This window comes from Trachypithecus francoisi, unplaced genomic scaffold (genome assembly GCF_009764315.1).
Source record: "Trachypithecus francoisi isolate TF-2019V2 unplaced genomic scaffold, Tfra_2.0 Lachesis_group20, whole genome shotgun sequence".
Lineage (NCBI taxonomy): Eukaryota > Metazoa > Chordata > Mammalia > Primates > Cercopithecidae > Trachypithecus > Trachypithecus francoisi.
In genome coordinates this window covers 67,822,524-67,849,198 of record NW_022681466.1, presented here as the reverse complement: position 1 = coordinate 67,849,198, position 26,675 = coordinate 67,822,524, and the positions used below count along the sequence as shown (strand labels likewise).

The 26,675-nt window shown below is 57.4% G+C and overlaps 1 protein-coding gene across 6 annotated transcripts in view; it reads left to right on the top strand.

Annotated features, from left to right (window-relative positions):
* Positions 1-1,490: 1,490 nt before the first annotated feature.
* The window catches only part of SPNS2 (sphingolipid transporter 2), a 40,636-nt gene continuing 15,451 nt past the window's right edge, over positions 1,491-26,675 (top strand). For 2 of the 6 annotated variants that reach the window (XR_004430882.1, XM_033185028.1), the window contains exons 1-2: positions 1,491-2,065; positions 15,936-16,001. Coding sequence is in view for 1 of the 6 variants with exons in the window: in XM_033185028.1 (XP_033040919.1) it covers positions 1,696-2,065; positions 15,936-16,001 (436 nt within the window). In the remaining 5 variants the exon portion in view is untranslated. The remainder of the gene's footprint in view (positions 2,066-15,935; positions 16,002-26,675) is intronic. The other 4 variants (XR_004430880.1, XR_004430878.1, XR_004430881.1 and 1 more) reach the window with 3 other exon arrangements.

The window sequence follows — 26,675 nt, the reverse complement described above, 5'->3', positions numbered from 1 at the left end:
TAACCCTCCCGTCACAGCCATTCATACCCAGCACGCTGAAGCATATTTTTAGTCACTTTGCAGAATTTAAAATACACCTCAAAGGCGCCAAGAAACACCAGCTTGGGGATTAACTCCACTCACAAGAGACAGTGGAGGGGGCGGGGGGTGCCTCGTGCTGCGTCACCCGTTGGCTGTGCCATGACTCACTGTGGCCGATAGTTTCATCAGATGCACCTGCCTGTGGACATGGGGTCCAGAAAAGCCTGTAGTGGGGAGTGAACTCCAGCCCTCGGGGATAATGCCAGAGCCCGGGGCAGCTCCGGCCCTGCCACAGACTCACTGCCTGTTCGTAATGGGTCACATCCGTGCCCTAGGACTTGTCTGTGAAACACAGGGAATAATTAACTGGTTTCTGAGGGTCTGTCCAGTTCTAACATTCTGTCCTCTGCACTTTGTACAGGATTTTAATTTCAGTTAAAGCCCCAGGCAGGTGAATGGGAGAAGGGAAGGGGAAGATCATCACAGGGCCACAGCCCCTGAGGAGGGGAGAAACCGTGATGAGATGGCAGGAACACAGAAGCTCCCCAACCACTCTCCGTAGGAGGCAGACCCCTGCCCCGTCCCACCAAGGGGAAGTGACCACCCATGGATTTCCAGACTGAATCCCATCCTGCCATCTGCCCCCAGATATAGAAACAGAGACCCAGAGAGTGGGTGTCATGTTCAGGGTCACGCCTCACACCAGGGCACAGCTGAGCTGGGACTCAGCCTCCTGTCTGCCACTGGGGGCTTTGTACCCTCGCTAGCATGTACCTGGAAGTCTGAAGCTTGGAGATGTGGTCCCTCAGGAGAGAAGGGCACCTCTGAATATCCTGTTTCTGTTGAGCGCCGATCAGAGCCCTGGTTCTCCCTGGCAGGGGCTGCCGGCCACTCTGTGGCGCAAAGGTAGGGTCCTGGTGCCTACACAGGAATGGGTCGGGAGTAATTGGGGGCTGGATCTGGGTTGCCCTGGGGAGATGGGCGACACAGCCCATCATGCCTGGTGGAGGTCTAGGTTCTGGGCCCTCCCTGAACTGTTTAAATCGGGACGTGTGAGCATCGGAGGAGCCACCGGCTCTCCAACCGGCGCCCCTGACTTTAGTTATCTGAGACTCCTCCCTCCAGTTCGCCCAAATACGCTAGGCTCAAGCCCTCAGCCCGGCTCCCAGAGCCTCCCCTCGCAGTCCATGCCCGAGGCAGGGGTTGGTTGAAGGGTATTGAGTAGGTGCTGGGAGCCCCGTCACTAGCACCCCACCCTGCTCCCAGCTCCGTAGCCAGAGCAAACCTTCTCCCACTCCCCGCGGGCGTTCACGGCCGGGCGGCCCCAGCGTGACTGCGCCCCAGTTAGCGGGAGGGGCTCTGCCGCCCCAGCCTCTCGCCCGGGAGCCCCCATCCCCGGGGCAGCACGTGCGGGGCGGGGCTGTGGCCCGAGCCCGGAGCTGATTGGGCGCGGGCCCGGTGGGCGGGGCCGGGCGGCAGCTGTCAGAGCCGCGGCGGCGACGGCGGCGCATCGAGCTGAGCGGTGGCGGCGCCGCAGCCGGGGTCGGAGCGCAGGAGCCGACGGGGCCCGACCGGGATGGTGCAGCGGCGGCTCCGCGGCGCACACACGCGCTGAGCGGGCCCAAGCTGGGCCCCGCGACCCCCGCGCCCCCCGCCGCCCCGATCCCGGCCGGCATGATGTGCCTGGAATGCGCCTCGGCGGCGGCGGGCGGCGCGGAGGAGGAGGAGGCGGACGCGGAGCGGCGGCGCCGGCGCCGGGGGGCGCAGCGAGGGGCTGGCGGTAGCGGTTGCTGCGGGGCGCGGGGCGCGGGCGGCGCTGGAGTCTCAGCCGCGGACGATGAGGTGCAGACGCTGTCGGGCAGCGTAAGGCGGGCCCCGACCGGACCCCCTGGCACCCCTGGCACCCCCGGCTGCGCAGCTACTGCAAAGGACCCCGGCGCACAGCAGCCCAAACCGGCCAGCTTGGGCCGCGGGCGGGGGGCAGCCGCCGCCATCCTCAGCTTGGGCAACGTGCTCAACTACCTGGACAGGTACACCGTGGCAGGTGAGCGAGGGCCCCACCCAGCCCGAGGACCAGGACCCCACCCCATCCCACCACCCGCCTCGAGGGAGGTACCCTAGAGAGCTTTTGGTCCCAGGCCTACTATCTCTAGGACCTACGTGAGGTTCCCTACGGACCCTGTGCTGAGGCACAACTGGGCAAGGGATGCCTCTGTGCCCCACGGGTACAATCCAGCTCCCCGCTCATACACACCCGGGGCCAAGGGTTAGAGGAGTCCCCACCCCTGGAGCAGCCCGCGCGTCCTCGCCAGCCCTTGACGGCTCATCCGTTGTCCTCTTCTCCAAGAGTCTCCTCTGCGTCTCTCTGCCTCCTTGTCTGTGCGCCCCCTCCGACCCCAGCTGCAGGTTCCCGGGCCTCCTTCCCTTCCCCCAGCCCAGGCCGTCTGTCCGTCCATGGCCCGTCAGTTCCTTCCTTTCTCCGCCGCCTCCACCCCCCTGTGTGCGTGCGGCGAGTGCGCGCGCCCCTTGCGGGTGTGGGCTAGGGAGACCGGGTGTGTGTGCGCGTGGCGGCGCGGTTGTGTGTGTGAGCGCGTGGCTGACAAAGGCTCCGGGCTGCGGGGAGCAGAGGGAGGGGCGGGGCGGGTCCGCGGCGCCTGGGGACCCAGGCTGCGGTTTGCAGCTGGCCCTGTACAGAGGCCTGAAGACGCCTCCCCCTGCTCTATGGTGCTTGGGGAGTAGGGTAGGGCGCAGGCCTCTGAAGCTAGAGACGTGGAGCCTCAACCTCAGGGAGCATCTCTGGGAATCAGCCTTGGGGACGGGATTGGGATCGATAGAACAACTGGGTTCTAGCCCCGGATTTGCTCCTAATGTGCTTGGTGTGTGACCTTGGGCCAGTCTTAGCGTATGTTTAGGTCTGTTTGCTCGTTTGTGAGTTGATTGATCATTGGGCCTTTGGGGGACGCACGTGGTTCTGGAATTTCCTTCTGCTGGCTCCTCTCCCCAGCTCTTAGGGGTGGCTCTAGGGGTAAGACTTTGCCCTAGACTGAGCTGCTACTGGTTGGGAATGGTGGGGCCTTGAGAGGGAAAGACTTTGGCCAGACTGGCATAGGTAGGGGCTCCCTGCAGGAGGAGAGCAGTACTGTGTACCCGGCATGCTGGCCCAGAAACTGCCTAACTATAGCTTAGTAAAATCTGGAGCTACCAAACACACATACAACAGGGAGAGAGAGAAGAGAGAGGGAAGGATTTATTTTGGACAGACTCTAAAGTGAACTTTGCGGCAGTTGAGAGAAGAGAGTCCGGGCATAAACCACACACCACCTGGTGCCTTTCTCCGGGCCTCAGTCTCCCCCTCTGTTGAATGGAGTTTTGTGTCAAATGGAAGGGAAGAATTCTGATGGGAGGGCAGAGGCTTCCCCCTCCCCCCATTCCTGCTTTCAAACCCCCTTGGCTCTCTGTCATTCCACTGGAGGAAGTTGGAAGTGGGTACCAGTGGCATCCGTTTCTGGGTCGAGCAGTCCCAAAGAGACACTTACTTTGGTCTAGAGAGCAGGAATATTGAGCACCTCCCAAGAAGGCCAACTGCTGTCGTGCATACACCATGCTGCCAGGGACCTGGGAGCGTAAGTGCCACCCTTTGGGGGAGAAATCAGAGAATAGCTGGGACCTGTAGTCAGTTCAAAAAAGGCTTCCATACATAGATGGGGGGACTAAGGTCCCTGTACAGCCCCCGTCCAAGATGCCCAGGAAAGTGACTGGCAAAGCTGGTGTTAGATCTAACAGAAAGGCTCTGCCTGGGAGGAGGTCTTCCCACCCTTTCTCAGCTGAAGAATGAATGGTACTACTTCTGGCACTGTAGCACTCTCCAACTTGTTTTTTTCCAGCCCCAGACCACCCCGTTTGACGTTCTTAGGGGAACTGCCTTTGCCAGGGGCAGAGCCAGAGAGGGTGGAATCAGGGCGGGCTGGCGCTTATCTGCTCCCACCTCTAAGCGGGTCTCAGAGTTAGATTGTCAGAACGGGGGAATGAGATAGGAAATTTGTGGTGAATTGGTAAGGGAAGTGGGGAATGGTGGCTAAGAGGGGCGTGGGGCGGGCAGTTAGGGAGGAAGGCCCGGAAAGCCCTGTGCAAACACCCGCCTGGGCTGCGCCTCCCTCCCTCTCCTGGCCTGGGATGGGAGCTCACGCACCACCCCACCCCCAGCACACAACAGACACAGGTTTCCTCTCCGGATAAGCCTGGTTGCCCCTCTCTCTCTGGTAGACTTCCCATCTCCACTTCCCCAAGTTCAGTTTTTAGGAATATTTATTATCTCTATGGTAACTACTATGGCTTGATGTGCTAGGGTCAGGGGAGTGCTCATCCCAGGCCTGAGTGCACCTGTTGCTGGCTGGCCCGGCCGGAACAGAGGCGGGGATGTAGACACTCCATTGCTCAGTCTTTAATGTTTGTACCTACCTGGCCCCAGCTCCCCACCAGAGAATGAAGGGAGGTCCCACTCTCCTTCTTTAAATCTGTCCTTAAAATCTGTTTTTTCATAGTATAGACCAGCTTTGTCCAAAAGGAATATAATGTAAGCCACATATTCATGTCAAATTTTCTGGTAGCTGAATGAAAATAGTACAAGAAATAGGTGTGATTAATTCATAATATATTTTATTTAACTCAATATATCCAACATATTTCAACATGTAATCAATATAAAAGTTGTTAGGGCCGGGTGCCAGCAGTGGCTCATGCCTGTAAACCCAGCACTTTGGGAGGCTGAGGCCGGTGGATCACCTGAGGTCGGAAGTTCGAGACCAGCCTGGTCAACATGGTGAAAACCCGTCTCTACTAAATACAAAAATTAGCTGGCATGGTGGTGCACACCTGTAGTCTCAGCTACTCAGGAGGCTGAGGCAGGAAAATCGCTTGAACCCAGGAGGTAGAGGTTGCAGTGAGCCAAGATCGCGCCCCTGCACTCCAGCCTGGGCAACAGAGTGAGACTCTGTCTCAAAAAAATAATATATATATGTGTATATACACACACACACACACACATATATGTGTTGTTAATGGGATATTTTGCCTCCTTTTTCATACTAAGTCTTTGAAAACCAGTATGTGTATTTTCCATTCACAGCACATGTCAATATCACGGTGGCCAGGGGCCACTAGAGTGGACAGTGCAGGTCTAGAGTCTTTCCTGACCGAGTTCGAGGCAAGGCTCTTCAGCTTCCCAGCCGTGTGACCTTGAAGACATCACCTGAGCCTTCTGTGTGATCATTCCCCTCCCGCCCGCCTCCCGGGTTGCGTGGGATAAATGAGACTGTATCTCGAGCACCTGGGACGGGGCCAGGTTCCTAGGAGGGCTTCACGAGTGCCAGCTGCCTTCTCCTTCATGCCTCTGCTCAAGCTGGGCCCCTGGCCACGATGCCCTTCCTGTTTGATTTTTTGTTGTTGTTGTTCTGTTTTTTTTGTTCTGTTTATGACAGTCCTTTTCAGGACACCTTTGCGAACCCCTCCCTTCTCCACAGGGCTGGTCTCCGTCCTGGGAACTCTAGTAGCTTCTGCCTCTGCGCAAGCATTCCCAGCGCCACCCGGTGAATCTGCTAATTACGGCCTCTCCTCCGCTCCATGAGAACTCCCTGAGGGTAGCAGGCCTCAGCGGGTGAGGAGGGCCAGGCTCCTGTGCTTGCTCTTCTTACTGAGCGTTGCTTCAATTGGATGAAATCGAGGTAGCCCAGAAACCTCTTCTAATTCCTTCCTTGCACCTCCTTGTGCAGATGGGAACACAGCCGTCCAGAGAACAAAGACACTTAGCCAAGGTCACACGCGGGGTGGAGCCGGGCCATACCAGCCAGTGCAGCATCCTCTCCAGCCCCAGGAGCCCCGGGTGGAGGTAGGGGCATGACCCTTGCTTGTGGCCGGGAACGCAGAGGCTCTACTGGCTCAGGCAAGAGTCCTTTGGGTAGATGAATTTCAGTTTAATTGAGCCAAGGCAGTTTGAGCTACCCTAGGTCACATGGCTGCTGCTCCCATGGTCCCTACCAGCCTAGCAGCCACCCACTCTGCATTCTGAGCCCTCTCCTCACTGCCAGGTCAGGAGAAGGAGGTAGTCCCTCAGACGGGGGTCTCACGCCCCCTCTAACCAGCTCTGCTTCCTGGTGCCAGAGCCTCCTCTGCCGCCCAGGCTGCCGTTCTTTCCTCTGTGAAATGGAAGCAGAGCCGAGGGTGTAGGTGGCAGCATTTTGCTCCTAGAACCAGGCCCCGCAAGAGGGAGCTGGCCCTGGCCTTGTTTACGGTTGCTGAATGACTATTTGGGAACTGAGATCCTTCCCCAACTTCTATGGGGTACCTGTTCTCTTCTCAAGACCTATTTTCTTTCCCTTTGATCCAGCCGGGGGCAGCCTGGGCACCTGGAGTTGGGTGGAGTGGGGGCTGTTGAGGAAAGGCAGAGCCTTGCCCTGGGGGAGTCCTTTTCTGCCAAAGAAGCTGAGACTGGTATCCATGGCAACTGCTCACTAACACAAACCCAGAAGGAGCGATGAGCATAGGGACCCAGCTGGGAACGCAAGCCGAGGGGGACTTGGGGGCTTTCCTGGAGCAGCTGAGCTGGGTGCAGGAGGAGGGGGCACCAGGCTGGGGCTCACTCTCCTATTGGCCTTTCCTTTTGGTCTGTCCTGTTAAGTCTATCCAGAATTGAAAGGTGGGGAAACTGAGGCCCAGGGTCTTTTACAGGGTCACCTGGTGGGTAGCAGCTAAGCTAGGCCCTATCTTGTGGCTCTGTGGCTGTCTCTTTAGATAAGGATGGCTGCCTTAAGGATAAACGGTGCCCCTGCCTTGCCCTCTTAGGTGGCCCTGTCCTGGCCACTGCCACATCTGCCCTGTGGGGAAACCCTAGCTAAGGTCTGAGGGGCAGGGCACCCAGAGTGTCTGACTGGCAGGCTCAGCACCCAGGTGAAGGGCCAGGTGGCCTAGAATACCAGCGCCCTTGTGACTCACTGCCTGCTTCCCACTTCCTTGCTCCTGCTTCCTCTTCAACGCACCTTCCAGCAGGCTCTGCCAGCCCCTCCTCTGTGTTGTTGATCGTCAGAGGAAGTGCCTTAAAACATAGTACCTTCATCTGGGGCCCTGGACCAGTGATGGCCCCGGCCTGTGCCTCTGTTTCTCATGGGGTGGATGAGGCAGGAAGGCTGCAGGTCTGCAGGTGACAGCCTGTTCTGCGAGGGAGGCTGCTCTGTTCAGAGCTGCCCAGAGGAGGAGCTCCTTGGCCTTTCCCCGGATCCTTCTGCAGTAGGAAGTGGCTTTTGTTTCTGCCCGTAGGGGCCTGAAATCTTGAAGGTAGAAGGGGGATGAGAGGGAGGGAGGCCAGTAGGACACTGGCCCGATCCCTAGGCTTCTGAGGCTGGGCTCCCTGGTGGGTTCCGAATGTCTTCTGGGCTGAGCTTCCTGTTCCTGGCTCTGCCAGCCTTTGCCAGCTTTACTGTGTGACTGGAGGCAAATTCTGACTCTCTCTGATCCCTGAATCCATGAGAGATGATTTTTGTCCCTCTCTTGCTGTTGTCGGTGTCTTACTCCCAAGGATGGTGTGGGGCACTTGGTCTCAGGAACTCTAGTCTGCTGGTCGCTGGCTCTGCCTGCACCTTCCTTCTCCAGGACAACCAGATCTGCTTCTCAGGAGCTGCAGTAGCCAATCAAGCTTGCCCCTGGTGGGTCTCAGCAGTGTCCTCTTTCCAGGATGCCCTCTCCCGTGCTCTGGGCTGAACCGAGTGCCTAACTCCTGGTTTTGAACTGTAGTCTGCTCCGTCTCCATCATAGCACCTATCCCCATGGAGGCTCATCATCCCCCTCTAGCCATGAGGGGCAGAGCTGGGTCACACCTGGGACCCCTGCATGCATAGGAGACTGCCCCAGGCTGGAGCCCTGTTGACTGAGTCACAGACTCAGTTGACTGAGACTTGGGTTGACTCATACCTGCCTGACCCAAAGCACGTCCTTCTGGGCTGAAAGGGCACTGGTAGGTTTGGACAGATCAGGTGAGGGACCAGGCCTCTGTACTGACACCAGGGTTTCTCCGACAGTGGCTGGTGCTGTCTCTTTGTTCTGACCAGGGCGCACAATGAGCCTCAGGGCCTGAGTCTCCAGGAAGGAAATGGGAGGATGTAGTCAGCTGTAGTCCCTGTCTACCCAGTCCTCAGCCCTGACCATGAGGCCGCCCAACCCGCAAGCTGGGCAGAGCAGCTTTTCTACATTCAGGAGGGCACAGTGGCAGCTTTGCCCTGTCTCTTCTGCAGATAGGGCTGCCCCGGGTCACACAGTGAGGCCGTGTGAGGAAGGGCACCGGTCCGTTCTGGGCCTGGTCTTCGCCTGGTGGCTGGGAGGTTGGTGAGTAGGGCCATAAGGGAGGGAGATGAGGGTAGAGCATCGGCACTGGGGCAGGAAACAAACAAACAAACCTGGAAGGAGGCACTAGCCAGAGCTTGGAGGCTGGGGACAGGGTCCTGTCCTCCTGCCTCCGGCTTTCCTCTGCCTTCTTGGAGCGCTTGCTAGGGTGTCCCCACTGCCACTCCTAGAGCCATGAGGTCTTCATGATTCCTTCACTGTCAGGCATGGGGTTCCCGAGTGTGCTTCCGGGAGGCGAAGAGCAGGATGAGGCTTTGTAAACTGAAAAGGCTGTGCCTGGGGAGGGGTGGGGCTACTTGGTCACACAGCTGTCTCTAGCACCCGTGTGTGGACAGCCTTTTTTGGGGGGGAGTCGTTGGGGGTACAGGTGGGGAACATAGGCCAGATGTGGGAGCCTGGGGCCCAGCTCGGCCTGGCTTCTGCAGCCTCTGTCCCGTTCACCTTCTGCATTTCAGCTTCCATGTAAGGTGGGGAGCAGCAGTCCCTGGCCGCCTCGGCTACTGAAGCAGCACATGGGGAGAAGGCTGAGGGTTTGTGGGCTTGAGGAGAACCATTCTGAGGTCTCTTATCTCTTCCCCACCCTCTTCCCCAGGCCCCTGCCTTATCCTGTGTCTGGCTGGCATATCGTGACCCACTGGCCACACCCCCTGTGGGTCATGATAAGGCTGTGGCCACCTTCTCCCTGGCCCCTGGTGGTCTTGGGAGCCCCTGGGCCAGGACAGGGCTGGGGAGGCTGAGTTGAGGAAGGAGTAGCTGTACAAAGCCCCCAAATTGCTAAGGCAGGGAGCCTGGTTCCAGTAAAGCTGGCCCCAAATGATAGACTAGAACCACAGGCCAGAGGCCCGGCAGCCCGGCCCCGCCCACTTTTGGCATAGAGACACAGCAGGGAGGAGGGGCACGCGCTGGGCTCCGGGGTGGTGTCTCTCTAGGGCTAGCAGGGTCTGCTGGCAGAAGTCTTGGGTGGGGAGGGGTGTTTTCTCTAAGGGGCCAAGGCTCTGGGCTGGCGGCCTCATCCTGCAGAGACGATCACTAAGCTGCTCTGCCATTAATGACCCAGATTTGCAGGGTGGCATGGGGGTAGGGGACTGGCACATGTAGAACAAACCCAGTTGAGATTCAGAAACGAACCCAGCAGGGATGTCTTGGGATTCTGGGCCACTTCTGCAATGGGCAGCCTGAGGCTCAGAGTAGGGGCGGGCTGCTCCTAAAGGTCACATAGCCTATCCTGGGCAGACGGGGCAGGATCTTGCCCTGTGGGATAAGTAGGATAAGTGATAAGTAGGAGTGAGTGTGCCTGAGTCCAGGGCACTGGCTCAGGGACTGCCTTGGCCCAGTCCCTCGGCTGGTGGGGTGCCGGCGGGGCTGGGCTGTGGGTTGCCAGCCTTAGCCATCCAGCGCCAGGCCAACAGAGCCAGGTTCTCAGGGCCCTGTAATTACCGGGGTGGGAGCTACAGCGGAGCCGGGGCAGGGGTAAGACTCCCAGCATAAGCCAGCCCTGAGGCCTCACATGGGGACCTGGATCCCTCTGAGAGGGACTGGTCAAGGGCATCAGGGCCCATCCCTTCAGATCCCTAGACCTTGTCTTTCCAGGCATCTGCCCCCATTTTGGATAAAAGAAAACCAAGGTGGGAATGCCCCATTGTTCTCAAGTCATAGCTGGGGCTGTGTCCTGTCCTACTAGTTAATGACCAATGATAACATTTATGACATTTGTTGAGTACCTACTATGTGCCAGGCACTGTTCTAAACACTGTATGTGGATTAACCTACTTAAACCTCACAACAACCATATGAAATGAAGCAGGTCTTCAAATTAAGCCGTATTACAGAGGAGGAAATTGGCACAGAGAGGTTATGCCATTTCCTCAAGGTCACACAGCAGAGAAAGTGGGAAAACCAGGATTTAAACCCAGATGCTCCAGTTCTGGAGCTCATGCTCTTGAGAATTTAAGCCGCCTGCTGCTCTGAGAGAGGCTCAGGCGAGGTGAACGTGGGCTGATACTGTACTCGGGGAAAGCAGGGGGTATGTGGGGACAAGCTGGAGGTGCCCTGTCTGGGCTGCCTAGGAAGGAGGAGACCTCAGGACCACGCTGTTGGCATGTTGTATTTGAGGCTGGCCTGAGCTGAGGGCTCTCGAGGTCAGTGTGGGTTCTTCTTACACCTTGGCCTTTCGAGGATTCTGTGATGTCAGCAGATTGGGCCTGGCTGGAGGAGGGAGGAAGAGGCCAAGAGTCCTGGAATCGGGGCTTGAGTCCTCTGGGGTCTACTGAAGGACCAGCAGTGATGGGGAATCACTGTGAGTGTCTGGGACAAGCTGTTGAGTAAGTCAGGGCCAGAGTCCATCCAGTTCTGGGGGTGTCCTTGAGGTTATAGGCACCGCTCACCAAGAGCCTCAGAGGAGAGTGGCAGGTGTCCTGGTAGACGCGACCTTGGACCTGGGTCCTAGAGGTGAGGCCGGTCTTAATGGCTAGAAAGTGAGAGCCCAGGAAGAAGCACAGCGGTAACCAGGGCTGGGAGGCCTGCGGCCTGTGATGTGCGATGCCAGGGAGCTCGGAGCAGCCCAGCCGGTGGTTTCCACTCACCTGGGCACTGCGTTGATAGATTCTTGGGCCCCACATCTAGAAAGGGTGACTCTGCAGGTTTGGGGAGGGCTCCAGGGAGCTGTATTTTAATAAGCACACCCTCCTTAAAGGTCATTGGGATTCTCAGGCAGGTTTGGGGACCACTGATCTTCCCAGGAAGAAATCGGGGTCCAGGGAGGTGAAAAGTCAGGGCTGGCAGCATTCGCCTTTGCCTGGAGTCAGGGGCTGTATGTGTGTGTGGTGGGCACTGTGGTTGGGAGAAGAGCTGGCTTAGGGCCAGGTCACGGAGGCCTCAAATGCTAGAATTCTGGGCGGCAAAGGTGCTGCTAAGTGTGAGTGGGCAGCTGTACCCAGCGGGCCGACACTGGTAGAACAGCGCCTGGCACAAAGTAGTTGGCCGATACATGTCAATATGTGCACTGTCATTGTTGTTACTGGCACCATTACTGAGCCAGGGGTCTGGGCCAGTGGATCTTGAAGGACTGACGGACGATTCTCAGGCCAGAGGTAACCAGTGGGTCACAGCATTAGCTCCTTGAGTCCAGGAACTGTCTTGTGGTCTCTAGAGGCCCAGGCCAGGATCTAGAACTCAGTAGAAGATTCCTAAGAGCTTGTGAGATCAGGTAGCAGGAGGGATGTCTGCCGGCTGGCAGGGGCTGGAGGCAGGGAGCCCAGGGAGGAGGCTGGGCGATGAAGCAGATGGAGAATCACCGGAGCCCATTCATGAGGCAGAGGGAGCCGAAGGGGCATCCTGGCTGACTTCCAGGGTCCTGCAGTGTCCTGCAGGGTCCGCTCAGGGAATGGGGACCCAGTGGTGAGCTGAGGAATTGGAGTCAGGTGGCTGGAAAACAGGGATGAGAGTGTCTGGGAGTTGAGCCTCCAGCAGGTGGTTGGTTTCAGAGGAGGAAAGGAGGTGAGAATAGCGACTTGGGAAGGAAAAGAACTCTCAAGAACTTCTTAGCTGGGTGTGGTGGTACACGCCTGTGGTCCCAGCTGCTCAGGAGGCTGAGGCAGGAGGATGGCTGGAGCCCAAAAAGCTGAGGCTGCGGTGAGCTGTGCTTGTGGCACTGCACTTTAGCCTGGGTCAGAGAGCAAGACCCTGTCTCAAAACAACAGATGCTGTCACCTGTGAAAGGAGGAGAGGAAAGAAGCAGCTGGTAGAGGGGACAAGTCAGAGCTGTCCTCACCACCAGGGTGAGGGAGGTGTGGGCGTGTTTGTGGGCTGCTGTCCGGGAGCTAGAAGCCAGGGAGAGGCTGAATGCACGGGCCCAAGCCAAGGACTGACCCAGCGCAGCCTCCCTGCCAGGCGAGAGACAGATCGCCCACAGGAGGGGATGGTGGCCTCAGACAAGAGGTGAGACCTCCCGGGTCTTGGAAGCTATGTAACTGTTGTCAATGGATGTTGTTCCAGAATGTTTTCTTGGGTGATGGGGACCCTGTGGCCAGGAGATGATTCTGGCTGTGGATTTGGGGCGCTGCCTGGAGAGGCCTGCATTGTGGCTGTGTTGGCTGGGGTCTGCATCTGGGGTAGGAACCCCACTTCGCATGTTCCAGGGCTGGTGGAGTGGGCTTGGCCCGAGCTGTGGGAGGCTGCTCCTGGGCGTGAGTCCCGTCCTGTGACCCACCAAACCTCAGCCTCCAGGAAAGAGACTAAAAATAAGGCTGTGGTTAAGAAGGGAGGGGTGTGTGGGCCCGAGCCATGCTGGAGCCCAAAGGAAAATCTGAGGCGACCTGCCGAGCTGCTGTGACACACGCTTCCCGTGCCAGCGGCCAGTGGGATCTCGCCCTCCTGTGGCTGTGGCCGCTTCCAGGCCTGGAAGAGGGAAAGCAAGCCAGAAAGGCTCAGACAGGGTCCGACCTTGGGCCTCGCAGCCTGCAGGAAGCCCTGCTCCTTGGGAAGGTTCTCTCTGGTCTTCTTCCTGGAGCTTGGCCTTGGACCCAAGGCTGAGCGCCGGGGGGTGGCGGGATGGGGGCAGGCCGTGTTTTCCAAAGCTTCCTGTGTCCTGGGAACTGCCCAGGACTTCCCAGAGACCTTAGATGCCTAACTGGATGTGGAGGAGTGTTCTCCCTCTACCAGGAGCTCTATGTGGTAGGAGGTCAGGGAAGGCTTCCTGGAGGCAGAGGCAAATCCTGGACCTTGAAGTCATCGGAGGGGAAGTGTGCAGCTGGATGACTGGGATGTGCTGCCGGGAGGAAGCGAGAGTGCTTTGATTTGCCGTGGACACAGGATGTCATCATGATGGCTATTTTGATATGGTCTCCCTCCAAGAAACAGAACCTGCAGTTACTGCAGACCCATGTCCCTCCTCTGGACTATGGATGGGAACCTCCTGCCTCCTCCTGCCTCTGCCCATCCTCTTGTCCACCCAACACCAAAATCGCGACAGTCCCTGCTCTGGGTCCTGGAGATGACCCGCCACGGCTTCTGCTTTGCTTGTGGTCTAGTGGAGGATGAAGCCACATTCGCCCACATATGAAGTCCCTGTGGGCCGTGTGTGTGCTGCCCTGGAGGATACCAGCAAACCATGCAGAAGGCAGCGTGGCAGGAGAACAAGCTTTGGTTTTTGGCAATAGACCTGGTTTCAGATCTCACCTCCAAAACAGAATGTACTGTGTGACAAATTACTTCATGTCTCAGAGCCTGGGTTTCTTCCTATATAAAGTGGGATGAGAATCATAAATACCAGCACAGATAGTGAGGACAGCATCTGTACCATCTTCAAAGCCTCACGCATTCCTTGGAACTTAGCAGGAAGCAGTAACTAGTGACTCAGCTCAGGAGCTGCTCCCAGCTGGGCTTCTGTGTGCATTCCCTGTGCATTCCCACTCATCCTGGTGGGCCCAGCGTGAAACGAGTTTGGACGGGGGAGAGTGGGGACAACTAACTTACTGAGGGTGGTGGGAGGGGAGCAAGCGGGGGAGATATTCCAGAACAGGAGGCATCTGAACTGGCCTTGAAGAAGTGGCAGGAGTGAGCCTAGTTGACGAAGTCGTACCAGGATAGAAGAGGAAGTGTGAGGAGTCAGGGGGTCATGAGTAGCTTGGGGTGGCTAGTGGAGGGGTGGTGTCCTGAGAAGGGAGGCTGGAGGGCAGGGCTGGCAGGGCCAAACCTGCACCCTGTGGTCTCATGAAGGGCCTTGGATGTAGGGGAACCCCAGATGACTGACTGTGCCACAGAGGGATGGGATCAAACCCACATGTCAGGAAGGGGAGCAGAGTCCTGACCCAGAAAGGAATGGGTTGTGGGGCTATGAGCCTCTGGGGCTGGGTCGGGGCACCTCAGAGGTCCCTCTTGCTGGCCCCGCCATCCACAGGCCTAGGACTGGCCCCGGCTTCTACCTTCAAGGCAAAGCCACAGCCTGCCTTGGTTATTAAGTCATTAACTGGGCCTCACACAGCCTCTTCATTACGGGTAATTATGGTCAGTCCACTCAGGACATTAACAAGGAGGAAGACAGCTTCTCTGGCTGTCAGGCTGCTAGGACATCCGCCCGTCTGCTCCTGTATTCCGGGAAATTGCTCAGCATCCCAACCTGGGTCTCGGAAGGGACAGTGACATTCCAGACCCCCCACTCCTTCTGCACCCCCAGTCCCAGCTGCCAACGGGATCCTCATACAGGGCCTGGAGATTCCACTTTTTCCTACTTCCCTGTGGTGTGACTTGGAGCCCATGGCCTAACTTCCTATGCTCCAGTTTCCTCATCTGTCAACTTGGATCCTGGTACCAGCCTCCTAGGGCTGTGTGAGGATTAAACAGGCATTTAATGCTCAATTAGGCAAACCATCATCTGTTCAATGCTGCCATCATCATCGTCATCATGAAGAGCTCTGGAGTCCCCCAAAGGCCTCTGTCCTTGCCTGTGGGGCCCCCAAAGGCAGGGCCATCTCCTCCTCCTCCTCCTCCTCCTCCTCCTCCTCCTCCTCCTCCTCCCCCTCCCCCTCCCCCTCCCCCTCCCCCGTCCCTTCTCACTGCAGATGTGCTGCGGTTGGGGGGCTCTGGCCTGTGGCCTGGGTCCTTCTGTCCTCAGAGATAATGCAGGCGGAGGCCCTGAGGCCTGAGGGGATGGGGGCTGTGTTTAATCAGGAACCCTGGCTGAGTGCTGTGAGGGGTAGAGGGTCCAAGATCCCGCCTGTCCCCCAGAAGCCATGGCTCTGCCAGTCTGCTGGAGCTGTGGGTGGTTTCTAGGTGGTCCGGCTGCTGCCCCCACCCCGTGACATGCAAAGCCCTAAAGTAGTTGGGCTTGGGAGCAGGTGCGGCCTCAAGAAATTCACTTCTCCCAAGAAAGTGGGCGGGCCTGGAGCCCTGCTTTCTTCCCTCTGTACCCCAGGCCTGAATCTGAAAATGGGGGGCCCAGTTATAATCCTGAGGGCAGCTGGGCTGAGAGCATGTGTGTGTGCGTGTGGGTGTGCGTGCGTGTGGGTGTGTGTGCGCGCATGTGTGTGCACGTGTGTGGGGGTGTGTGCGAATGTGGTTGTGCACATGTGCAGGTGAACCAGAGTGAGTGTGGCTGCCCCTCCCAGGCCAGAGGGCTCCCCGCAGCTTTCAGGGCCCCCCACTGCTCTCTGGGACGTGGGCTTTTGGTCCCCCTGAGGGAAAGGCCTATGTCTATTGCATTGCTCCATGGCCTGGGCCACAGGTAGGGAAGAGGCCCGAGCTGGCAGATAGGAGGTGTGGTTGCCCATGGGGCAGAATGACCACAGAGGAGCCCTGCCTCTCCCTGCCCCTCAGGCCCTTGTGAGCGATGGGAATAGGCTGAGGACAGGAGGTCCCTGTGGAGGCAGGAGGGAAGCCTGGGAAACCTAGGCGGGGTAGAGGTTGCAGCAGAGCAGGAGTTCTGCAGATGCGGCCAGGCTGGGCCCTGCAAGGCGGGAAAGAGGCTGGTCTGGTCTGTGGGGACACCAGCATCGGACTGGGCCAGTGAGCACCCTCTGTCTTCCCTCCAGGCGTCCTCCTGGACATCCAGCAGCACTTTGGGGTCAAGGACCGAGGCGCCGGCCTGCTGCAGTCAGGTGAGGCCCACCTCCCACCTTCCCCCGCACCCAGGTGTTGGCGTCACGGGTTCTGTCCTGCTGCCCGTCATCTGCCACCCGGTCTGTCTTCCCCGGTCCTGACTCCTGGAAAGAGAGTGGGCTTTGCATCCCCGTCCCACTGCTGCAGCCCGCCGATGGCACTGCTTCTCTGAGCCTCTGCTGCTTTTCTTGTGTAACAAAATGAATCATACCTGCCCCGAGAGGCTATGGCAGGTAAAGGAGAGTGCAGGCAAAGGTTGCAGAGGTGACCTTTCTCTGGGTCCTGGGGCCTCGTCGGGACCCAGTGATGGATCCAGGTTTCTTCCTGAGGCTGGTGCAGGGAGCTCCTTAATTCAGTAAGTTGGGCAATGCCAACAGAGCCGTGGTGACCCTGTTTTTATCTCCTACCCTCCCCCACATTCCTTCTAATACCATCAACCCTGGGAATCACCTCTTAGGTGACAAGGCAGAAAACTCCACCTAGTCAGCCCCAGAGTGGTTCCCAAGCCTGGGGCAGGCGCCTGAGAATCTGGGCCCTGGACTGGATGTGGGCCTGAGGTTCCCTGGGGCCCAGGCTTCTGATGGGCTGGCAGAGCAGGGCCTGAGCCCCCAGGCTGCTGGAAGCTAGACTGGGCTAGTGTGGCAGGCTATTCACCACTTATGGCAGCCCACCAGCCCCTCCCTCAGGGGAACATGCCTCCCTTCTGCCTGCCCTCCCCGTGACATGGCCTTGTGGGAGCTGGGCCCTTGGCTTCCTGGCCTTCCCACTGGCTGAGGCCATATTGGCAATGCCCTTAGCAGCACCCCTCAGGCCCGGGCAGAGACTAAGGCCAGTGCTGCCACCCAGGGATGGGGGCAGGAGTCCTGGTCCTGACTCTGCTCTAGTCGTGCTGTGTGGCCCCAGCCTGGGTTCTGCCTTTTCTGGGCCCTTGGCCCTGGAGTCCCTCCGGCTGTGAGCCCCAGTCAGATGCAGGATGAGGTCCCCATGGTCTGCATTCCAGTCGGTGAACCCCTTCCCCTGCCTGGGCCCTCCTGGGAGGGAGGGGGTGGAGTGAGCTGGTTCTGTCCAGGAACCTGCCTGACCTGTCTAAGTGGCATTCCAGTATGCACAATGCCTCCCGAGCTCGCAGAATGCCACAGCCCCTCCCCTCGCCCCCCTTCCTAGCTGTCCTTAGAGCCCAGATGGGGACTTTGGGGCTCAGAGAGAGGGGTTGCGATGGTTCTTGGGCTCAGGTGAGACTTGACTGTGCTAGGATGGGGCAAGGCTGTGTGGTCCAGTATCCCCTGTAGGTGGCCAGGTGCCTGCCCTGGCAGACATCATGCTTTCCCAGGCCATGAGCCCAACCCCTCCCCTACCCCTTCCTGGGTCTCCCTGGCTGGGCCAGAATAAGTCTGCCTGCCCTGCCACCTGAGACAGGTTCCTCTAGCCCCCTGGGCTGTGCGCACGCAGTGACCAAGCACTTCAGCCGGGAAATGGAGTTCCAGTCACATGGGCGCGTGGGAAGGAGTGGGCTGCCAGGCTGGCAAGGAAAGGGTGGGAGAAGGCCTAGCTTCCCATCCCCCGCCCTGTGTGGCCCCTGACGCACTGGGGACCTGGCCTCAGCCTCATCCCCCTCCTGGTCCCGGCCTCACTGCCTCATCTGGAGCAAGGCTCTACCCCACGCGTCCTCCATTTAGGGCCCACTGAGCATGGTCGGGGCCAGCACAGCCCAGGAAGAGGGGCAGGAGGTGCAGGGAACGGTGGGAGGGTCACGGGCCAGGCGGGGGGTGGGGGGTGGGGGGCTTGGCTCAAGGCAGGTGTGAAGGTTCCCTGGTTCTTTCCGCGGTTCTGTCCCAGGCTGGCTTCTGGAGCTCATGAAAGAGAAGTCACTCCATCCCTCCTCACCCTGGTGGCCTGGCTGGAGGTGGACAAAGCACACACAGGCATCATCTTGTCTCATTCTTCCAGCAACCCTACGGGCTCCGTTTGTCAGCTTCACTTACCAGATAGAGGGACGAAGGCCCAAGAGAGGGAAATGGCTTGCTGGAGGGCTGGCAGTGGAGAGTAGCTGGCCTGGAATAGGGACCTGGGCCTGGGCCTCTGCCTCTGCTGCCCATGGGCCTGGGGGGGCCTGGATGCCTGGCATCTCCGTGTCCCCAGGGTGGGTGCCTCTGGGCCATGGTGAGAATTTCCAGCATTCTCAGGGACCCTCTAGTCTGTACACCATGGCCCTCACCTGTCACGTACCCCTGGCACAGCTGGCATGGCCCCCCTAGGGTGCCCTCACCCCTTCGGCCACCTAAGCCAAGAAGCCAGGCGAGTAGACCAGGATGTGACTCAGTGGACAACTAGGAAAGTCACCTAATTGGCCTGTGTCCCAGGCACCTGTGCCTTCCCCAGGCCCGATAAGGTCGGAGCCAGGGGGAGGGCGCCAGCCAGGTGTTGGTGCCTGCCCAGATCAAAGGGCCGGGGCTGAGAGCTGGGCTGCCTGCTTATTTGTGGGCACCAGGGGCTGCTGGGCCGGGAGACAGGGAGTGAGGGGGTGGCTGAGGGTTAGGCCTGGGCTTGCCCCTGCTGTTTCCCTCTTGGGACTGGCACAAAAACTGCTGAGGACGAGCCCACTTTCAGCAGCCCCTTTGCAGATTAGACGGCTGCTGGTTTGGACCTGGCCCCTGGCCCCCTGCAGGAGCCATCGCTCAGTCTCTGTGAAAGCCTACAGCAGAACTACAGCTCACAGGCCAGGCTCATGCCTGTAATCCCAGCACTTTGGGAGGCCGAGGTAGGTGGATCATCTGAAGTCAGGAGTTCGAGACCAGCCTGGTCAACATGGTGAAACCCCGTCTCTACTGAAAATACAAAAACTAGCCAGGTGTGGTGGCGGGCGCTTGTAATCCCTGCTACCCGGGAGGCTGAGGCAGGAGAATTGCTTGAAGCCAGGAGGTAGAGACTGCACTCCAGCCTGGGTGACAGAGCAAGACTCTATCACACGCACACACACACAATTACAGCTCATAGGTTTTGCTGTTTTGGGAAATCAGGAACCCCCATGGCCTATACCTAAAGAAGCAGCTGCCACTGAACCTACTGCTTGGCAGGTTGTGTGCTGGGCTCTGTCCAGACTCAGTTCCTGTCCTCAGGTAGATTTGCTCTATCTATGGGGGCAGAAAACGTATCATCAAGTCATCGCCCGGGTACACGGGGACTGTGGGAGCCTGGGTGGCTGGCAGAGAGTGTGCACCTAGCTCTGGCTGGTGGCAGGTGGAGAGCACTTCCCTGAGGAGGAGACGTTTGAATGGGGCTTTGAAGGATGAGTCAGAGTTTGTAGTCAGTGCATGAGATCGAGTAGATGTGTGAAGCCCTCCTCTCCCCACCAAGCTAGATAAAATATGCCAAGAAAACATGTTTAAATTACAAAGCTGAGCTTGACAGCTAAAGCTAGCAGGGAAATTCCCAGATGCCAGAAGCAGAGAGCTGAACTCAGAAACCGGAGTGGGAGCTAGAATTGAAGCCAAGTGATGCAGAGTGTTTAGGGACCAGATAAATGTCTTCGAAGCTTGTTACAGTATTTTTAATATAAACATTTTTATCATGAAAAATTTTAGACAGACATAAAAAATAGTGAGAATAGCGCAGCAAACTTCCATGTAACACATCACCCAGATTCTTCAAAGGAACGCCCGCCTGGCTCCGTTTCCAGGCCTGGGGTTTCTTCATTCTAATCATGGGTGATTTTGTTTCCATTCAAGCTTCCTGATTCCAAGCTGTGTCCCCAGGCTGGTGGGTAGTTTTTCTGGTACAGTTCCATTTCAAGCATGGGCATTTCCCACGTGGCTCTGGCTTTATGCAGAAAGCCTAGTTCCAGCCCCTGCTCCGTACAGGCCTGGGGCTTCCACTGCCTTTCCCATAGAGGCCTCCTGTGTTTCCAGGGACCCCCAGCAGAAGCAAATCCCAAACCATTCCTTAGGGAATTCTTTTTTTTTTTTTTTTTTTTTTTTTTTTTTTTTTTTTTTTTTTTTTTGAGACAGAGTCTCGCTCAGTCACCCAGGCTGGAGTGCAGTGGCGCAATCTCGGCTCACCGCAAGCTCTGCCTCCCGGGTTCATGCCATTCTCCTGCCTCAGCCTCCCGAGTAGCTGGGACTACAGGCACCCACCACCACGCCCGGCTAATTTTTTATATTTTTAGTAGAGACGGGGTTTCACCGTGTTAGCCAGGATGGTCTCGATCTCCTGACCTTGTGATCTGCCCGCCTTCGGCCTCCCAAAGTGCTGGGATGACAGGCCTGAGCTACCGGGCCTGGCCAGTGAATTCTTCATGACCCAGAGCCTGCATGGGACACAGGGGACAATTTCCACTGAAGACAAACTCAAATTCAAAATTAATAGAGCAGGCCGGGTGCGGTGGCTCACACCTGTAATCCCAGCACTTTAGGAGGCCGAGGTGGGTGGATCACCTGAGGTCAGCAATTTGAGACCAGCCTGAACCAACATGGTGAACCCCGTCTCTACTAAAATACATAAGTTTTTTATGGCGTGGTGTGGGCATCTGTAATCTCAGCTACTCAGGAGGCTGAGGCAGGAGAATCGCTTGAAACCAAGAGGTGGAGGTTGCAGTGAACCAAGATCGCACCACTGCACTCCAGCCTGGGCGACAGAGCGAGACTCCGTCTCAAACCAAAACAAAACAAAAAGATGTGTGTGTGTGTCTCAGGATATTGATTCTGGGACCAAGTGTGGGAGGGGGCAGCAGAGGAAGCTGAAGGCTACTCCGGGCTGGGGTTTGTGGGCTCACGAGGAAGTGCCAGGATGGGGATGGGGGAAGAGAGGGAGAGTGGGGACAGAGGAAGAGCCAGCTCAGACTGAAACCAGACAGTGCCTCTGCTTTGCGGGGTGAGTCTCCTTCTGGCCTTTCTCCCCTCCCGTCTTGAACCAGCCCAGTGGCTCCTGCTTCAGCAGACTTGGGTTCTGAAGGCACAGCTGGGCAGCCTTTGTGGCTGTTCCCCAAGGCCCTTCTGTTTAAAGGGTAACCCCAAAACCTCATTCACCCTGAGACCTGAGAGGCCAACACAGGGTTTACATCCTGAGCAGGGGATCACGGAGCAGGTGGTTCCCGTCCTTCCACCGGGAAGTCTGAGTGTGGTGAGCTTTCAGGCGCTGACAGGGCCATCTGTCCTGAGCATTCTCCGTCAGCTTGGCCAGCCTAGGCCGTCCCTTGGATGGCAGATCCTGGCCCCCGCCCCACCCATGCCTGCCTGAGCACCTCCCTGCCCACAGGATGTGAAGGATGGCGAGTCTTCTCCAAATAACAGATCAGCCATGTAAAAATAGCCGTGGTTCAGCCCAGGCCGAGGCAAGGGCCGAATGCAGGCTCCAAGGCCGCAGAGTGGGGGCTCAGGGCTCCCCCAAGCCCAGACTTGCCCTCTCCTGCTCCAAAGCTGCCTTCTGGGGTCATACAGGCCATGTGTGCCATGGGGATGGCTCCCCTGACCATGGATAGGGGTCCTGGGGCTGCCCACCAGGACACCGAGTCCCCGTGGGGGTTCTGAGCTCTGGGCTGCTATGAGAGGTGGACAGCACGCGTCCACCCCTTCTGGCTTTCTGACGGCCTCCTGCCAGCCCGGCGAGGAGGAGGGAGTAAGGCCCTGGCCCAAGACCCCGAGGCAGGCGGGTTGCTCTAACTCCTCCCTCCCTGCTGTCACGGCCCTGCCCGCTTGGCCCTGGCTCCCTGCCCTGCCTCTCCATTGTCCCAGACCTGTGGGCTCAGCACACGTGAGCTGAGTGAGGGCTTCCCCACACCCTCCACAGGATGTCCCCGCGGGAGCTGCTGGGAAAGCCGCCCCTACCAAAACCAGGGGTGGGGCTGCCAGTCTGCCCAGAAAGCTCTCCTCAAACAAACAAAGACCACGGGATTGCGGGGTGGTGGGCAGGGGAAGCTTCTAGCTTGGAGGCCCAGCCCAGGCTGGTTTTTATTCTCAGCAGAGTTGCCTGCTGGCCTCTGTGTCCCCATTGGACACGGTTCACATGCGCAAGGCTTCGCCTATCCCGTCCCTTCTGCCAGGAACATTCTCTCAGCCCCCTCCCCGTCCCTACCCTGATCGCGTTCAGGCCCCTCCATAGCCTGTGACCTCCAGAGGGTCAGGAGGGGTCCTCCCTCCTGTCTGTCCTGAGCAGAGGGAGGGCGGCAGTGGCGGATCTCACGTCCCTCCTGGCCCTGGACTGCTGTGTCCCAAGGGAAGGCACTGAGGGGCAGGCAGGTCCAGACCGTGCCTTCCTAATTTGGTTTGTCATCTCGGGCAACTTCCTCCACCTCTTGGGGCCTCAGTGACCCCAGCTGTAAGATGGGGGTGGATGTGGGGAGGATCAGGTGAGCTAAGGGCACGTAGGTGCTTGGGCAAGTTCATCAGACTGGGGCCACTGGGTGGGGATGGGGCGTGCCAGCTTCGGCCAGGAGTCCACCCGCAGTCCTGGGGGCTTCTGCCCGTCTGAGTGAGCAGCCGGAAACCAAGGAGGGGTTGAAAGAGCTAGGAGGGGCCTGTGCTTCCTGCTCCACTGCGGGCAAGAGGGGAGAATGGAGCATGATGGCCGGGGTCTGGCGAAGGTCTGGGTCACATCCCTCCAGCCCTTCTTCACCCCCCTGGGGAGGGGCTGTTTTCAAGGGTCCCACCATAGTGTTGGGGGGCGGGGTGGAGAGAGCGCGCCGTGGTTCTCTGTCACCTTCTAAACACCAAATCCTGTCCTGGTTTTGAGCCCAGTCTTCCCTCCACAGCCTGGTCTCTCGCTACTTCCTCTTCAGCATCCTCAGGCCATGGCCTGACCTGTCTCCTTGCTGTCCTCAACAGGCCCTGAACTTTCCCTGACCTTGGGAACATCAGCTGGGACCTTCCCCCTTCCCAGCATGGCAGTCTGTGGAGTGATTTAGAGCAAGGACTCTGGAGTCTGCCAAATTGGGGTTTAAATTCTGGCTCAGCCGCGCACTGGCTGTGTGACATCACTTCTTTTGGCCTCTATTGTCTCCTCTGTAAAATGAAGAGAACAGAATCCAATGAGATCATCTGTGCATATGTCAGGTCTGCATCCTGGGCCTTGCCTATAATAAGCGCTCCATGATACTAACGGCGGTTATTAGGAACACTAAGCATCAGATGCCTCATGAGCCATTATATCATATTGCTGGTAAGATCCGAAGTTCATATTTCAGTGTGTATTATTGATGTTAAGTATTATTGTAACAGTAAACTTCGATGCACGCTTCAGTGCCCAGCTTTGACGCCACCACCTCGAGGAAGCCTGTCTTCATTATCCTGGCAGGATCTGGAGCTCCTTGTTGATTCCCTAGCGCAGGTTGTCCTTTAAACAGAGCGACCTATGAACAGGATCTGCCACTGACGGGACAGGGGGCAACTTCTCTTCTGATTCTTTCTGTCCGCTCCCCACCTAGCACAGACAAGCACAGAGAAAACAATTCCTCCTCCTCCTAACATGTGTCAGTCCGGATGCAACTGGAAATCTCCCTCCTGCCACGTTCGGATCTGATCTCGGGCAGGTCCTTGGAGGCAGGCCCAGCAGGAAACATTCCTTTTCTAGATGTGAGGAAATCATTTCTGCCTTGACTAATTGAAACAAGGGCCCAGTGTTGACCAAGGCCGGCCCGCTCTGGGCAGGGTGTGGCGTTAAGCACCTTGCACGTGCTATCCAGCACCCAGACCCACCCGCCCTGGAGAGCTGCTATTTTTATCTTCATTTTACAGACGAGGTTGTTGGCATGTTGGCGCTGGCTCGGGCCGGCTCATGAGAGTCCATTGTTAACATTTCAGGAATGGTGTGTGAGCTGGTCGTAAAATACAACCATTGTTAAAAACTAAATATCAGCTTACAATTAATCAGAAACAAAGGTAATAACTGCTCGAAAGTCCTCACTTTCTAATTATTTTGCTGTGTTTAGGTATTATCTGTGTTCCTATGGTGAGTGGCATCTATTTGTGTGGTAGAAACACTGGACAATGGCATGTTTCTGCACATCCCTTTCCAACGCCCATCAGGGACATGATGTGGGCAGCTTGAACTCAGCCAGGGGGGAGTGTTTACACCACAGAAATGAGCAAACACAGCTGGGTGCAGTGGCTCACGCCTGTAATCCCAGCACTTTGGGAGGCTGAGGCAGGAGGATCACCTGAGGTCAGGTGTTTGAGACTAGCCTGGCCAACATGGCAAAACCCCGTCTCTACTAAAAATACAAAAATTAGCCGGGTGTGGTGGCAGGCACCTATAATCCCAGCTACTCAGGAAGCTGAGGCAAGAGAATCGCTTGAACCCGGGAGGCGGAGGTTGCAGTGAGCCGAGATGGTGCCACGGCACTCCAGCCTGGCGACAAGAGCGGAACTCTATCTCAAAAAAAAAAAAAAAAAAAAAAAGCAAACATGCCACATCAGGGCTCCCCTGGCCCCTTTTTCAGAGCCAGTTAAACATTTATCAGCACACCACTGAAGGTGAGACCCAGAAAGGTGGTGGCCTGACTGAGGTCACTGGCTGGGAGGGAGCAGAGGTGAATTTGAGCCCAGGGAGTGTGTCTCATGCCCGGATTTGTGCACCTGCATGTCGATTCTACCCAAGGCCTCTGGAATTAACAGGTCTGCTTGTACACCCACCACCTATGCACACTCACTGACCTGCTCTTGCTCACGTAAGAGAGCGGTGGTCACTCCTCCAGCCAGGTTCAGGGGAGCTCTGCCCAGCCCTCTCACCTCTCCTTCACCTCTTTCTTTTCCTCCTCCCTCCCTCCCTCTTTCTCTTCTCTCAGGTCCCATCTCGCCAGGGTCTCAGGCCCATGGAGGAGCAGCCGGGGCTACACACACATTCAGCCTGGCGGTCAGAGGCCAACTGGCTGCCATGTCTGCCACTCCCAGCCTTTGTCTGGCCATCTGCCCATCAGCTATGGGACTGCTTTCTAGGGGGAAGAATGGGGGGGTCATCTCGCTGTGTGACCTAGGGTCTACCCTGCCTTCCTCTGGGCCTCTTCATCCCACCTGGGACCTCCAAGGCCCCTCCCATCCCTGGCAGTGGCCTCCCTGTGGAGTCTTCTAAACTCTCTTGTTCTGGAAGAACAAAGCCAGGTCACGGCCTTTGCTCAGCATCCCCTCATGTCTTCCTTTCTCACCCATGGACGTCACAGTCATCACAGTGGGCTCCGGGGCCCCACCCCAGCCTCTTTCCTGTTCCTCCGACATGCTAAGTAAGCTGCTGCCCCAGGGCATAGGCACTTGCTGTTCTTGCCCCAATAATTACATGATTTGTTTCCTTACCTCATCCAGGTCCTGGCTGAAATATCCCCTTCTCTGACTGCTCTATTTAAAATCGTGGTGGCTGCGTGCAGTGGCTCACGCCTGTAATCCCAGCACTTTGGGAGGCCGAGGCAGGTAGATCACTTGAGGTCAGGAGTTCGAGACCAGGCTGGCCAACATGGAGAAACCCTCTCTCTACTAAAAATACAAAAATTAGCTGGGCATGGTGGCAGGCGCCTGTAATCCCAGCTGCTCAAGAGGCTGAGGCAGGAGAATTGCTTGAACCTGGGAGGCAGAGGTTGCAGTGAGCGGAGATCGCACCACTGCACTCCAGCAGCCTAGGCAGCAGAGCAAGACGCCATCTCACAAACAAAACACCAGCTAAGCTATCTATATCAATAAATTTCTCTCAGCCAGGCGCGGTGGCTCACGCCTGTAGTCCCAGCACTTTGGGAGGTCGAGGCAGGCAGATCACCTGAGGTCAGGAGTTGGAGACCAGCCTGGCCAACATGGTGAAACCCCATCACTACTAAAAATACAGAAATTAGCAGAGCACGGTGGCACATGCCTGTAATCCCAGCTACTCGTGAGGCTGAGGCAGAAGAATCACTTGAATCCAGGAGGCGGAGGTTGCAGTGAGCTAAGATTGTGCCATTGCACTCCAGCCTGGGTGATAGAGTGAGACTCTTGTTTCAAAAAATGTAGAATTGTGGCATCCACTTGCTCTCACATACACCCTTCCAAGCTCCTGTTTCAGCCCCTCCCACCGTCCGACAAGCTGTGTTATTGATTTGTTTATTTCTTTATTGTCTGTCTCTCCTCACTCAAGTGAAAGCTCCATGGGGTAGGGTTTTTGTCTCTTGTTCATTGACGTATCCCGAACACCTAAAACGGTTCCTGGTGCCTTGTAGGTACAAAAAAATTGTTGTTGTTGAATGACAGGATGGAAGGATGGACGGATGGATGACGGTGTTTTCAGCCATTAGGAAAGGCCCTGCAGTGCGCTGGGAGTGAGGGCAGCTGTATGGTCTGGCAGGTGTGAAATCTGGAGTTCGAGGCCCAGTTCTGCCCTGATTTGCTGTGTGACCTTGCATAGGTCCCTTCCCCTCTCTGACCTTTGTTCCCAAGTAGAATAAGAAGTGCAGTGTGGTCAAGTATAAGGAATACAAGCTCTGGAGTCAGGCAACTGGGGTCAGATCCCCACTGGAACATATTGCCTGGGGGTCTTGGGCAAGTTGCTCTCCCTCTGAGTATGTCTCCACATCTGTGAGGTGGGAGGGGGCTGGAAAGGTACGTGATACATGAGATATGGCCCGGCGCACGGGCTCACACCTGTAATCCCAGCACTTTGGGAGGCCGAAGTGGGTGGATCACTTGAGCCCAGGAGTTGGAGACCAGCCTGGCCAACATGGCAAAACC